This window comes from Talpa europaea, assembly GCF_964194135.1.
Source record: "Talpa europaea genome assembly, chromosome: 11".
In the NCBI taxonomy this organism is placed as follows: Eukaryota; Metazoa; Chordata; class Mammalia; order Eulipotyphla; family Talpidae; genus Talpa; species Talpa europaea.
Window position 1 is genome coordinate 10,890,125 of NC_140078.1, and position 13,242 is coordinate 10,903,366.

The window sequence follows — 13,242 nt, forward strand, 5'->3', positions numbered from 1 at the left end:
GACTTTTGCTTCTTTTGTCCTAAAAATGAAGATCCTCTTCGTGCTTCTTTTGGTAAAGCCAAGACGGGAACTTGCATAAAAGCAAAATGGGGTGACACAAGCTTTTGAAAAGTGGGGGTGTCCACATTACTACCTCACCTCTGTTGGGGTGCGTGGTTGGGAGTCCCATGTCTAGGATGCTTTCTCCACTCAGGTGTAGGCATCCCCCACGCCCCCCCAAGCCTCTGCACCCTGAACCCAGCTCTCAACTCCAGCAGATGTTGAGCTTCCGGAGGACAGAGGTCCCACTGGCGACTGGTGGGGAGGAGCTCCCAGCAGCTGGTGAGTGCTCCCTGGGGTGCCAGCACCCTAATCCTCCCAGGAGCCCTTGCGTCACTATCATCCATGTCCGTAGGTGGCCAAACTGGGGCCGGGGCACCCCCCACCCACCCACACCCTCAGCTGAGACTTAGCCTGGCCCTGACATCAGGGGTTCTGTCCTGGCAAACCCAGCACCAAGCAGCGCTCTGGAAGGTCTGCTCAGCCAAGCAGAAGACGAGGAGCACTGGTTTGCAACTTTTTCCAGGTTTTATTACAAAGAAATCGGAGAGAAGCACGGGGCACCGAGACAGACATTGGCCGGGGCGGGAGACAGCGGCAAACCACATGAAGGACCCGAACCCAAACCCGACCCCGAAAGCACGCGCACTGCGTGACACGCCGCGTCTCTGTCCTCAAGTCGAGTTCATAAATAGACAGACGTCACCGCTGGCCATTTTAAATAGATGGACACGAGGTCGGCGAGGAGAAGCGTGAAGCCCCGCGCGCAGCCGCCCCTGGCCGGGCCTGCGGGGCAGGCGGGGGCCGGGGCGGCCGCGTCTTCTGTGCGTGTCTCCCTTCAGATAAAACTTAAAAAACATGTGCTAAGGGTCATAGAAAACGCTTTTTACCTTAAGGGAAACTACTTTTCTTCCCCCCCACAGAATCATCTCACAGAAGTCTCCAGCACGGTTCTAAAACACTTAGTCAACTACTTACACGGAGCCACCCGCTGGGAGGTGCCACCCTCGACGCACCCTGGACGGCCGGAGGCGCCCCCCTGCGCCGGGCTGGCCCGAGCCCCGAGCTCCTGGGGCGCATTTCTGTTGGGCAGTGACCCCTCCGGGGACAAGCCCGCGAGCCTGGGCTGGGGCCGGACGTCCAGACAGGGGGTTCGGTGTGCAGGGACAGGAGCGGGGTCCGCCGTCACCCTGGAGCAAGCGGTTGGGGGCAGAAGGTTCCTGCAGGTTCTTTGGGCGGGCGGCGGGCGGCGGGCGGCGGGCGGCCTCTGCAGAGTCTGGCGGGAGGTGGAGGGACAGACTCGGCCCTGGGCGCTGGAGTGTGACTGCTCTGGTGCTCGGTCACCCTGCTTCCTGCCAAAGCCTCTTCTGCTTAGGTCCTTCCGGCTCGGAGCAGCTCCCTTCCCGCAAGCCTCAGGGAGGAGAGGGAGGCGGGATTAGGTGAGGTAGAGAGATTTATCCCTGGGGAGCAGGCTGCGGGGGAGAAAGGAGGTGCCGTCAGAGCTGAGGTGACCTCACCCAGACACGGCGGGCACCCGGGTCCCCTGCTCTGTAGCCCTTCACCCCCATCCTGGCATCGGTAGCTCCTGTGAGGATGACGAGGGACAGGTGCTGGTCCCCACCTGACTGCCCAGGGGTCTGCGGGGCACCCCGTCCCTCGCTCCCACCTTCCCCTCCCGCGTCACACGTCCCCACTCCGCGTGGGCAGGACGAGGGCAGCGCCACAGAGGGACTGACCTGCAAGTGCTGATGCCGCACTCCCCGCTGGGGTAGCTGCTGTCCCAGTCTCCGCTGCTCGAGGGGTTGGGTGGGCCTGGGGAGCGGGATCCTGAGCCACTGGGGAACTCGGAGAGGTGAGGGAAGTCCTGCCAAGTGGGAGGGCTGGTGGTGAGCCGAGGAGGGAGCCGGCTGGGGCAGCTGAGGGGCCTGGGGCATCAACACACACTTCCTCCTGCTCAGACTCCACCTGGCCTCTACCTGCCCCCTCCAACACCCCCCCACCCCGCCAGGGAAGCGTATTTTGAACACTTCTGCCTTGTCTGAGCTGACTCAGGGGTGCAGGATTTTGCCTTTAGGGTTTTTCCTTTTCTTGGCCTCAGTTTCCCAACCTGTACGAGGGACACTGGGCTGGATGGGAACCAGGCCAGTCATCCCAGTCTCTGTGCTCAGTCAACGGGGTGAGGTCTCAAGGGCTTAGGGGAGAGCCGGGGGCAGGGGCTAAGCTGGCCGATGCTGCAGTGGCCTTGCCCCTCCGCCAGCGAGCAGAGGTGGGCCCAGGGTGAGCAGAGGGCCTGCGGAGCCCGGGCATCGGCAGCAGCTCTGTCACCTTGTCAGCCCTGCACCGCCGCCAGGACACCTTAAGGTGCCCTTTTCCTAGATATGGTAACTCAGAGGCCAGACATTGCTAACTGGCAAGACCAGTATCCGAAATCCCCAGCTGCCTCCTCTCTCCAAGGGTCCCCGGAAGGGCGTCTTCCTACTCACCCGGCTTACCTGGGGCCCTGGAGGCGAGGGGCTCATCGCCAGCTGCACCTGGAGTGCCATGGGGGTGGGCAGGACCGGAGGCTGGGGGGCCGGGGACATGCTAACAGGGGGACTGAGGAGGGCGCCCTGTGCGTGGGGGGGCAGTGGCAGCTGCTGGTGCAGAGGGGGGCTGAGCGGGAAGGCGGGGGGCGGTGGTGGGGATGCGCTGAGGCCGGGCAGCAGCGATTTGGAGCCCAGTGTCCTGGCCAGGCTGGCGGGAGAGGCCCCGCTGCGGAAGGCCTGCAGGTCGGACGGCGTCAGGAAGGAAGCCAGGCCTGGCATGGCGTACATGGGCTGCTTGGGAGGGAGCATTTTGGCTGGCGGGTTGGCCTGTGTGCTCTTGGTCTCACCCTGGTCTGGAGAGCTCTGGAAGGAGACAGACACCATCACTCTGGAGAAGATCAATGAACCAGGATTGGGCCAAGAGACTGGCAGTTCTGTAACCCACAGACTTGGCCCTGGGCTGACTTTCTAGGGAAACCCAGCTCCTCAGCCTCACCCAAGACAACTGGGCCATTCTCTGTCTATGCTCCTCCCCAGCCTCTGTGCCTTTGCATGTGCTATTCCCTCCACCCAGTTTGCTTGGTCCTGTATGGCCAACGCAGATGCCACGTCCTCTGTAACAGCTCCCAGGGCTACGTCCCTGGCCCCCACTTGGATCACACATCTGTCACATGCTGAATTTCCTGAGAGGCTGGTATAGTCTGGAGTGGAAGGGCACATTTGATGGCGGGCAAAACTGGGTTTGAATCCCAGCACAGCCACTTAACGACCTGAGGAATTTTAGGCTTGTTGCTTAACCCCTTTGAGTGTTGAGTTCTTGCTGGAGGAACTAAATGAAATGAGATGCATGGAAGGTAGCTGCACGAGCCGAGCACATGGTAGATGTTCTGGAGAAGTGGTCACATGGTCTCACCCACTCTCTCCCAGACCATGGGGTTGACCATTCCAAGAGGCCTCCTTGCTCCTTCCCTCAAGTCCTCCCCCCAAGACCAGGGGTGTGTCCAGGGATTCCAGGCCTCACCTTGGAGACCAGGCTAGCCCGGTAGGCAGCCAGAGCCTTCAGATATTCCTTCTTCGCCGCCTCAGTCTTCCTCTTGTAGGCCTGAAAGATCCAAGACACAGGCAATGCTGGGAACATCACAGAGGAGATGTGGCCTGGGGTGGGAGGGAGCCCGGCATGGTGAGCAGGCCCCCGGGAGCAGGAGCAGGGCGCTGGGAGCACAGCACAGGGGGACGGAGGCCAAGGAGAGCCCAGGTCCTCAGCCACATTGCTGGTGCCCTTGGGCAACATGTCTCACCTGCCTGGGCTCCAGATCCCACCACCAAGCACTGCTGGTGGACCCTCCTGACCACCATTGGCTGTCCAAGTCTCCATTCAGGGCTCTCCAGGCCCTTCTAGTTTTGGCTCCTGTGCCAGGAACCCCCGCCCCCATTTCAGGTGTCCCCTGCAGACCTGGTCCTTGGTCTCTTTTCACTGTCAGGTGCCACATGCTCCCCTGGCCCTTGGCACAGTTCCAGCTGTGATTTCACAGTCGCTGCCTGCTTACTGGAATGTTTATGCCTCCCTGGTGAGCCTCCTGGTTCCACAGATCAGAGTTCAAATCCCCAATCCTCCCTGGCTCACCATGGTGCCCTCAAGCAAGTCACCTAGCTTCTGGGTGCCAGTGTCCATCTCCTCCTGTCCAAGTCGGAGCCTATGGCTTCTCCGAGGGCTCAGTAAAAATTGAGTGATAAAGAGGGAGAGCCCAGCACAGACCCAGACTCAGGGAATAGTAGCCAGTATCTCTATCATAGGCAGGATATTTGAGGCTCAGAGAGGTTAGGTGATCAGTCCAAGGTCACACAGCTGGTTACTGGTATTTACCAGTTACATGCTGCTCCCTCTTCCTCATGCAGGTCCTCAAGGGGAGCCAGAGGCACATCGTCAATGGAATAGGAAGCTCTGACCTGAACTCCAAACTTTTAAGAGTTGGGGAGATAAGATGGATGGAGATGTTTGAGGAAGCAGGGGTCCAGTTAAGTTGCTAGTAGAAAACAGCAGAACTGGAAGGGACCTAACTTTCTAGCTTGTGGCAGGACAATCCAAGCACAATAAGACCTCCGCAAGTCTCTAGTTCCAGAGGCCAGCCCTGGTTTCAAACCTTCAAAGATGGTTATTGGTTCTGGGTCTTCAAAGCCCTAGGGAACAGCCCAGAAAGGGAAGGAGACTCACCTGCTTCTGCTCCTCTCCCAAGCTGTCCCACATGGAGGCCACGATTTTGGACACATCCCCAAAGGTGGCACTGGGATTCTGCCCCTTGATGGCAGCTTGAGTGTCTCTGAAGAAGAGCGCATAGGCTGACACGGGCTTCTGTGGCTCATTTGGGTCCTTCTTCTTCTTCTTCTTTGGGTTCTTGGCCTTTTTCCCTGGGTCGGTGGAGGGTCTCTTCTCTCCAGAGATCTGCCCGGGTGAGGAGAGTCAGAAAAGCACAGCCCAGGGCCTCCAGCCAAAGGCACCAATCAGCCTCTGGCAGAGCGGGGCTTTCTCTGCAGGCTGCCCCGTGCCTGTTCAATCTGCTCACGGGGACAGTCGATGGGGTTGGCAGGCCGCCACCCCCGGCCCCCTGATGGGCAGCTAGGTGACACCATTGGACCAACACCTAAGTGGGGGAGGCACTGGACACATGTGCGCGCAGGCACACATACACACATGCACACACATGCACACACATGCGCCTGAGCACATGCACACACACGCGTGCCCTGGGTGGGAGCCCTGAGTTTTTTGCTGAACTCATTAATGATAAAGTTAATTCAAAGAAATACATGAGCGAGGGGAAGTGGCTAGTGCTCTAGGGAGCAGTAAGACCGCCCGTCGCCTCTGGGGCTTTTCATCTTTCCTACTTAACATGAGTCAACTCGAGATGACATTTGCATGTCCACAGGGAAACATTAATTTGCCTCATGATCAGATCAAAATTATTCACATCTCTGGCACCTTTTTTCTCCAAGTTAACATCTACCTTGACAGAGCGTGAAATCCCCTAATCAATAATGAATCAAAACCAAGGTTCATTCTCCCAGAGAATCAGGTTACTCCTGCGTGAGCCTGTTACACCATGCCGTGGGATGCCACTGGAAGGAGGTGTGCTTTGTTTGGCATATATATATTCTTGATAGCCCTCCCCTCATGCAATCACAGATAATCCCCCAAGATTACCCTTGATTTTAAAAGGTCTGACTCTTCCACTTTTTAGGGGTGCAACTTTGGGGAAGGTGGCTTTGTCCCTGGGTCTCTGGGAAGTTATTGGGTGGGAGTGATGTTACTGTGACTGTCTCCCCGTGATCTCATTCTGGATACCTGGCTCTGGAGCAGTGAGCCTCCAGGACCCCAATCCTGTGAGCACCTGGCTTAGGGCTTACAGGATAAGGGGGGCGGGCCTGGGAATGCTGGCCATGACCTTGTGGCTCAGTGATAGCACCCTCAGCTCGTGAAGGGACCAGACTTTGGTCCAAAACCCTGGATCTTGCAGCGAAGACCCTGACGGAGAGGGGCCGTTTCACTGAACAGGTGTTCTGGCCCCGGTCCCTGGTCCACCTGCTGATTTTCTCCCTTCTTGTTTTCCAGCAGAGGATAAAGTTATCTCTTGTAGTATTTTCTAGAGGTAGGTGGTGCGCATTTGGGGCTGATGGGAGGCCAGCTTAGGCTATTTTTGTCTCCACCCCTACATACCTTGAAATGGGCTTCTGACTCCTCCTCCTGAGTTGAGCTGGAGGGAGATGGGGTTGCTGACTTGCTTCCTGGGGGTGACGGGGAGCTGTGGGCGATGCTGCTCCGGATGCCCATCTGAGAGATGAGCTGGGACTGGCTGAGGGCACTCATGTGGCTGGCCAGCATGGCTGGGCGGCCTAGCAGGGGTCCTGGCCGGCCGGAGTCATAGGCAGCAACCTCCGAGTGGACCATCTCCTGGATCTAAGAGAGGACAGGGCATTTTTGAGTGAGCAAGGACCTGCCCAGCCACAACATCACATCTGCACATGGCATCCAGAGGAGAGGCATGCAGATGAGAAGTGAGCACAGGGTGGCTCCACTCCCAGCTGTGGCTTCCCCACAGATCCCTGACAGGCGCATGCCTTGCCTCTGATGTTTGCACAATCTGGTGCCCCTCTGGGGGCCTATGGCTCCTTGACAGTTTGCCATTCTGTTAACACTCCTCCTGGACAGTCGGTCAGCCTTTCGGCCCTTGCCAGACAGCTCAGTCCAGCTGTGAATAGATCACTTAGTGCTGAGTCTCCGCTCCTGGGACAGTTAGTGACTATGCAGCAGCAAAGAGCACAGATGCTGGACGCCAACCGCTTTTTGAGTCCTGCTTTTGACACTAATGTGCTGGGTGACTTTGACCAAGTTACTTAACCTCTCTGTGCCTCAGTTTCTTCACTTGAAAAACCCAGGTATTAATTAACCCTACTCTCTAGAGTTGCTAACAATTAAGATGCTTGCCACTTAGCAAGTTCTGTATTATATATGGATTTGTTAAATGCATAGTAAATAAATCCTTTAATCAATTACTTTTCTTCCAATAGGTCAGTGGAGTTTTCTTATTAAATATTCCTCATGATATTTTCTAAGTGGTTATTTTTGGATATTAAGAAAACAACTATTGATTTTTATATACAGGCACTACCCATACTAAATACAGATTTAGAATAGTGTGTACTTTCCACCTAAACATTATGTTTACACACACACACTGCTCGGTAAAGCATACCAATTTGCTTATTTTAATTTCTTCTGCATCTGTTGTTATTTTTCCTTTCTAATATCTAATGTCAAGTAACTGTGTTTTACTTCAATAGGCAAGTTCATAGATTTTCTAATTTTATTATGTGGGATTTTTTTTTTCTCCTCAAAAGAATCAAATCTCAAACTTCTTTACAACTTATATTACTTTTCAGTTTTCTAATTATTTAGTATCTAAGTTTATCTTTATTAATCACTTCTACTGATTTTTAAATATTATTGTTGCTTCTTCAATTTTGAGTTGTATCTTTAATTCATTGTTTTCATTCTTAATTTTTAGTAAAATATGTGTAATGCTATGCCTTTTCCCTAGCTTAACCTTAACATTCCTCATGTAAGATTTCCATTATTGTTTTTTTTAAATTCTAATTTTAGCTTTAATTTCCCCTTTGATCTGAGAATAGTTAAAAAGAGTTTTAAATTTTCTTTTTTAAAAAAAAAAATATATTTATTTATTTATTTATTTATATAAGCTCTGGGTACAGCACAGGAGGGTGAGAGAATTCACCAGAGCCAGAGCGGGGAACAGAACAGGCAGACTGACGAAGGACACTGCTGAGGAGAGCAGCAGGCAGCAGGAGAGGTCTGCACACCATGTTGGACCCTTGCCGGCGGCTGGGGATCGAACCGGCGCTGCAGAGGCTGCGGGAATCTTCGCAGCCCAGCACTCAACCGCTGCGCCACCAGGGGAGGCCTGAGTTTTAAATTTTCTAAGAGGTTGTTTTTTGTTTCTTTTCTTTTCACTACTGATTTCTAGTACCAAAAGTGACAAAAGAATAGGATCTGTATTATTTGCACTTTTGAGAATTTAGTAAGCTTCCTTTGGGACCCAAATACATTTAAATTTTGCACCTATTCCATAGTACATACAGGTAAAAGTGTTTGCAGATTAATCTAATAGTGCAGCATTCATCTATCCCATCAGTGGTGACTATATTATTTTGATTCCTTTCTTACTTTTTGTCTTGCCTAGGTTGTCCACAATTCTTCTGGTCCTATCAAAATCTCTCCTTAATGCTTAACATGTTTGCTGCGGGAACTGGAGTTGGTTTTCATTACAAAAAGAAAACTACCAATTACAGCTTCACTTTGGGTTGCTTTAATAACTATAAAGTGTCTCATTTTTTCTTTTTGGCTAGAATCCAGTGGAGTCTGAGATCCTTCCCTGTGTGAAATTGTCTGGCATACCTTCATTTCTGAGGAAATCTCTTCTTTATATTTCTCTTCATTCCCATTTTTTAGGGTTACCTTTGTTAAATGTTGGTGTTTGTGTTACTGTCAACTTCAGAAAAAGAACTGAGATGCTCCCCTTTTTTAATTATGCCCTGAAACAGTATAAATCACACAGAAATCTACCTATTCCTGAGAGAAATGAATGAAACCAGAGATAAAACCACCTGAGGCACAGAGCTTTCTGAAAGACTGATTTTCACATTTTCCATGGTTAACAGGTCTATTTTAGTTTCCACAGTCTCTTGAGTTAATTTTGGTAAACTATACATATATACATACATACATATATATAAATATTCAGAAGAGTATCTACTTCATTCAGATTTTCATGCTAATAGCATATACCTGGGATACTATTATCGTATTTTTTTACAATATTCTAAGGTTTCCAATGTTAAAACCCCATACACAATTGTAATAGTGTATAAAGCATGTTGCATTTCAAAATGTTCCTTCTCAGAAGTTTATATATTTTAACTCTTCATTCAAAGAACCAGTTTTTATACTAAAATCAATTCAACATCTCCCCTGATCATTAATTAAATTGCTTAACTCTTAATTAAATTTTGCTTTCCACACTATAAATGTTGACCTCTGGTATCATGCTAAGTGAAATAAAGACAAATGCTGTATGTTCTCACTCATACGTGGGATCTAAAAATACCAAACTCAAAGACATAGAGAGAACAGTGGTTTCTGGAGGTCAGGGGTGGGGGCAATGAAGCCCGGCGTGTAAGGCACACACTTCCAGCTGCATGAGGTATGCATTCTGGAGACCTTGTGCACAGCCTGGGGACTAGAGTTAATATTTTTTTGTTATATACTTGAAAGTTGTTAAGAGAGTAGATATTAAAAGTTATCCCCCACCCCCAGATAATTATGTGAGGGGCTGTTCCGGATTGCCATGATTGATTCATGATTTTTTATTAAATATTTCAATAATTATTTTTCATTTGCATTAAGTTTCATAACCACGGTAATGATGGAGATATTAACTAAAGGTTTTGCTGTTTTCACTGCTCACAAACCTGCCTTTTATACCGTGTTGCTCATACTGGACCTATTTTCATCCATTTCTCAATCAACTGTGCTGCTGCTTTAAGTGACTTACCCCAAAGCTGCTTTGAAATCAGAAAAATCTGCATGATGCTATTTTTACATAGTTATTTAATTTGTGTAGTTATGTAATTGTGTAGTTACTTGGCGCTTTTGAGCCAAACCCTTTCCATTTTCTTCAGATAAGTGACATTTTCTACTATTATGTCTTTGATTATTGCCTCTTTTCGATGGGTCTTCCTTTTCCCCAGAATTTCCCATTAACCACATATTGACTCATCAGGATCTTTTATCTTTTCAGCCATCATCTTGAACTCTTTAACGTCTTCCTTGGCATTTGAGAGAGAATCTTGAGCTGATCACAGTTCTTATTTGATTGTCTCATGTTCACGGCTTTCACTGCATTTTCAAATCTAATAATTACACATTTCTTCTGAAAGCAATCTTTCCTGATTTCAATTTTTTCTCATCACATGGGTATACATTATCATCGAACTTTGTCAAGAATGAGTGTTTCTCCCCATTTCTTAAAGTAGAGTCTTCAGAATGGACCTTTTTTAGAATTAAAGATTTTGTCAATTTGTCCAGCAATTTTTCTTCATGATCTTAATACCTAGATCAGCACCTTGCACACAACAAAAGCAAAATGCTTGCTGGACCTACTGGACATATTTAAAAATAGAACAGCAAACTGGATGTGATCTGGGAGTGATGTCTAGTTTGGCTCTGCTGTGTCTAGGGTCTCCATGGAAGGGGGAAGGGTTCTGGGTCACTCCTATCCTGTCATCATTACAAATACATTCTTTTTTTTTAAGATTTATTTATGCATTCAAGAACCGGGGTACAGGCCAAAGCTGTGGGGGTGACAGGATTCACCAGAGACAGAGTGGGCTACAGAACAGGCAGATCTACTGAAATACACTGCTGAGGGGAGCAGCTGGTGAGACAGGAGAGGTCTGCTGCCCCATGTGGGTAGCTCCCTGGCCAGCCAGAGATCGAACTCGTGCTGCAGCGGCTGTGGCTGCGGTGAGCTTCATAGGTTGTGTCTTAACCCCTTGTGCCACCAGGGAGGCCCCACAAATATATTCTTAATAAACAATTATTAGACATTTCATGAATGTTTGCTTTGTGACAAACATAATGCTAAGTCTGGGAATGAGAAAGCCCCCCAACACTGGCCCTTCAAGTTCCTAAAGTTAATTAGGGAGACAGATCCCAACACAAAGATAATATATAACCATTAATAGATATAACCCAACAAGACATGGGCCCATCAGCCACAAGGCATCCCAGAATTTCCAGGGCATTAGGAAATGTGTCCTAATCTCCCCAAAGTGAAATCCATGTCCCCCATTTGAGGCGTGATATTTGAGGATGCCGCTGACATAACCACCACAGAGGCCTGACCCAGAACCCCGTGCCTTGCCGTGGCACTCATCTACCATGCTGGGGGTGCTGGCCCCTTCAGAGATGTGCTTGTGGCCAAATGGGAGCTGTGTCCCCCAGAAGGCTACGACATCCCAAGGCCCCAATGACCCAGCCTGCAGCAGATGGGGGTACTAAAGACCAGTCCCCTCCCGCTGTGATGGCGCTGAGTCTCTTGTGATCGGGCTGAAGCCTTGTCGTGTGGACGCCCCCTTCCTGCAGCCCCTTCTCCCAAGCACACTCCCTCAACAGCTTTCCTGCAAACCCCTGTCTCCACCGGGGCTTCCAGGGGCCTCACCTAAGTCACCCTCCATCAGGGCAACTGGTCTCCCTGCTCTGTGGCCGGCATCCCATGGCATCAAATGTGCACGTCTCTCCCGTTTTTAAACAAAGACATTGCCTAGTTCCAGGTCTCCTGAGAATGGTCTATTCTCAGTCTCCCGGGGTCTCTCTTCCGTCAGGGTCAGCAGCTCATCCGGCATGTGTTCTCATTACCGTCGGCAGGTAGCACCATCATGGTCTTCATTGTCCTCACCACCGTCCTCACCAGGAGGAGGAAGAGAGATTCTTGTTTTTGTTGTTGTTAAAGATTTATTTATTTATGCATACAAGAGCTGGGGTGTAGGCCAGAGATGCGGGGAGTGAGAGGATTCACCAGAGACAGAGTGGGGAGCAGAACAGGCAGACTGATGAAATACACTTCTGAGGGGAGCAGCGGAGAGACAAGAGAGGTCTGCTGCGCCATGTGGGTAGCTCCACGGCCAGCCGGGGATGGAACTCGTGCTGCAGAGACTGCGAATTGCTTCACAGTGCTGTGCTTAACCCCTTGCGCCACCAGGGAGGCCCCCAGGAAGAGATTCTTAAGAAGCACTTAATATGCGCGGAAGCAGAGCTAAGTTCCCCCCCTCACCCCCTTCAGTGTTCTAGTGTTCATTTCATCAGCTCAGAGGTGATGTGGTCATTCCCAGCTGAAGAAGCCAACGTTCAGAGAGGCTCAGAGACTTGCCGCTGACCACACAGCTACTAAAGGTAGCTGTGCTTTCTCCTAAAGCTGTGATATCTTCCTCAAAAAAGCTTCTCCTTGCTCCTCCTGGGATTGCTGCCTCCCCACAGCCCTCTTCCCTCTGTCCAGGGCCTGACTCTGGCCTCCACACAGACTCTCACACTCCCCCTGGATGAGCCCACGGCCACTACATGGGTGCCTACAACTAGGGAGCATCCCCCGGTGATGCCACCAGATTCCCATGCCGCACCTAAGACAGTATCTTATTTAATGCCAATGTCAGACTTTAAAATAGAAAAGGTGACATTGCAGGAGAGCTACACAGAAGTGGTCATGTGCATCCCCCCAAGCAGTCTAGAAGATTCTCTTTGCTCACAGGATCCAATCTTCAGCCAGAATCCACCCCTCCGCCCACCAGCACGCACAGCACCCTCACCTTTTGTCCCCACCCTCGTTAGCCACGCTGTTGGCCTGTCGCTGGACACCTCCCTTCAAGGTGCCCCCCAGAGTTATGGCCCCACTGACGGTTTCCCACAGCTCCCTGCTTCAGAGAGTTCTCTGCCCACGACAGCCTGCAGACAGAGCACTCAGGCCCCAGGAGTGATCCTCAACCAGGAGTTTGGTGACAGAACCTCCACATCCTCTCTCCTCACCGTGACTGCCCTGGGGTGGATCCCACATGCTTCTTACAGGGCCAGCAAGACAATGCTCCACGCGTCAAGTGTCACCACTCCCCAACGCACCCTTCACGATTTCCTCCTCTGGTCTCCTTCCCTCTGCCTTCCCAGGGCTTCTGGGGTCACCTCACCCCAAACAAGCCACTTGCACCCAAACCTCCGTGGAGGGCCTGCTTTTATGGGGATCCCAGACTAAGACACCAGCCTTCCTTTCTGCCCTCAGCAGGGCTTGAGTCCATCAGGCACCACGCAGGCCACCAGAGTGACCCTCCAGAGTAGAAATGTCTCCACACTGCTCAGACCAGCTGTTGCTCCCCTGCGGCCATCAGCCTTGCCCCTCGCCTGGCAGAACACCCCGGAGGTCTGTACCCTCTCGCTCCTGCCCTCTCCCACCCCTCCCCACTGGCCTCCGGGGTCCAGAAGGTTTCTCTGTAGAGCTCAGACGACCCCCATCCCCCTCCACCATGGCTTTCGGTCCTGTCCGTCCCCTGCCATCATCCTAGC

At 51.3% G+C, this 13,242-nt stretch overlaps 1 protein-coding gene across 3 annotated transcripts in view; it reads right to left on the reverse strand.

Moving 5' to 3' along the window:
- Positions 1-1,474: 1,474 nt before the first annotated feature.
- TOX2 (TOX high mobility group box family member 2) overlaps positions 1,475-13,242 on the reverse strand; it is a gene marked incomplete at both ends in the record, with an annotated part of 97,180 nt that continues 85,412 nt past the window's right edge. For 2 of the 3 annotated variants that reach the window (XM_084247136.1, XM_084247135.1), the window contains 6 exons: positions 1,475-1,511; positions 1,776-1,903; positions 2,532-2,927; positions 3,586-3,666; positions 4,777-5,004; positions 6,277-6,516. In XM_084247136.1, the coding sequence (XP_084103262.1) occupies positions 1,475-1,511; positions 1,776-1,903; positions 2,532-2,927; positions 3,586-3,666; positions 4,777-5,004; positions 6,277-6,516 (1,110 nt within the window). The remainder of the gene's footprint in view (positions 1,512-1,775; positions 1,904-2,531; positions 2,928-3,585; positions 3,667-4,776; positions 5,005-6,276; positions 6,517-13,242) is intronic. The other variant, XM_084247137.1, reaches the window with a different exon arrangement.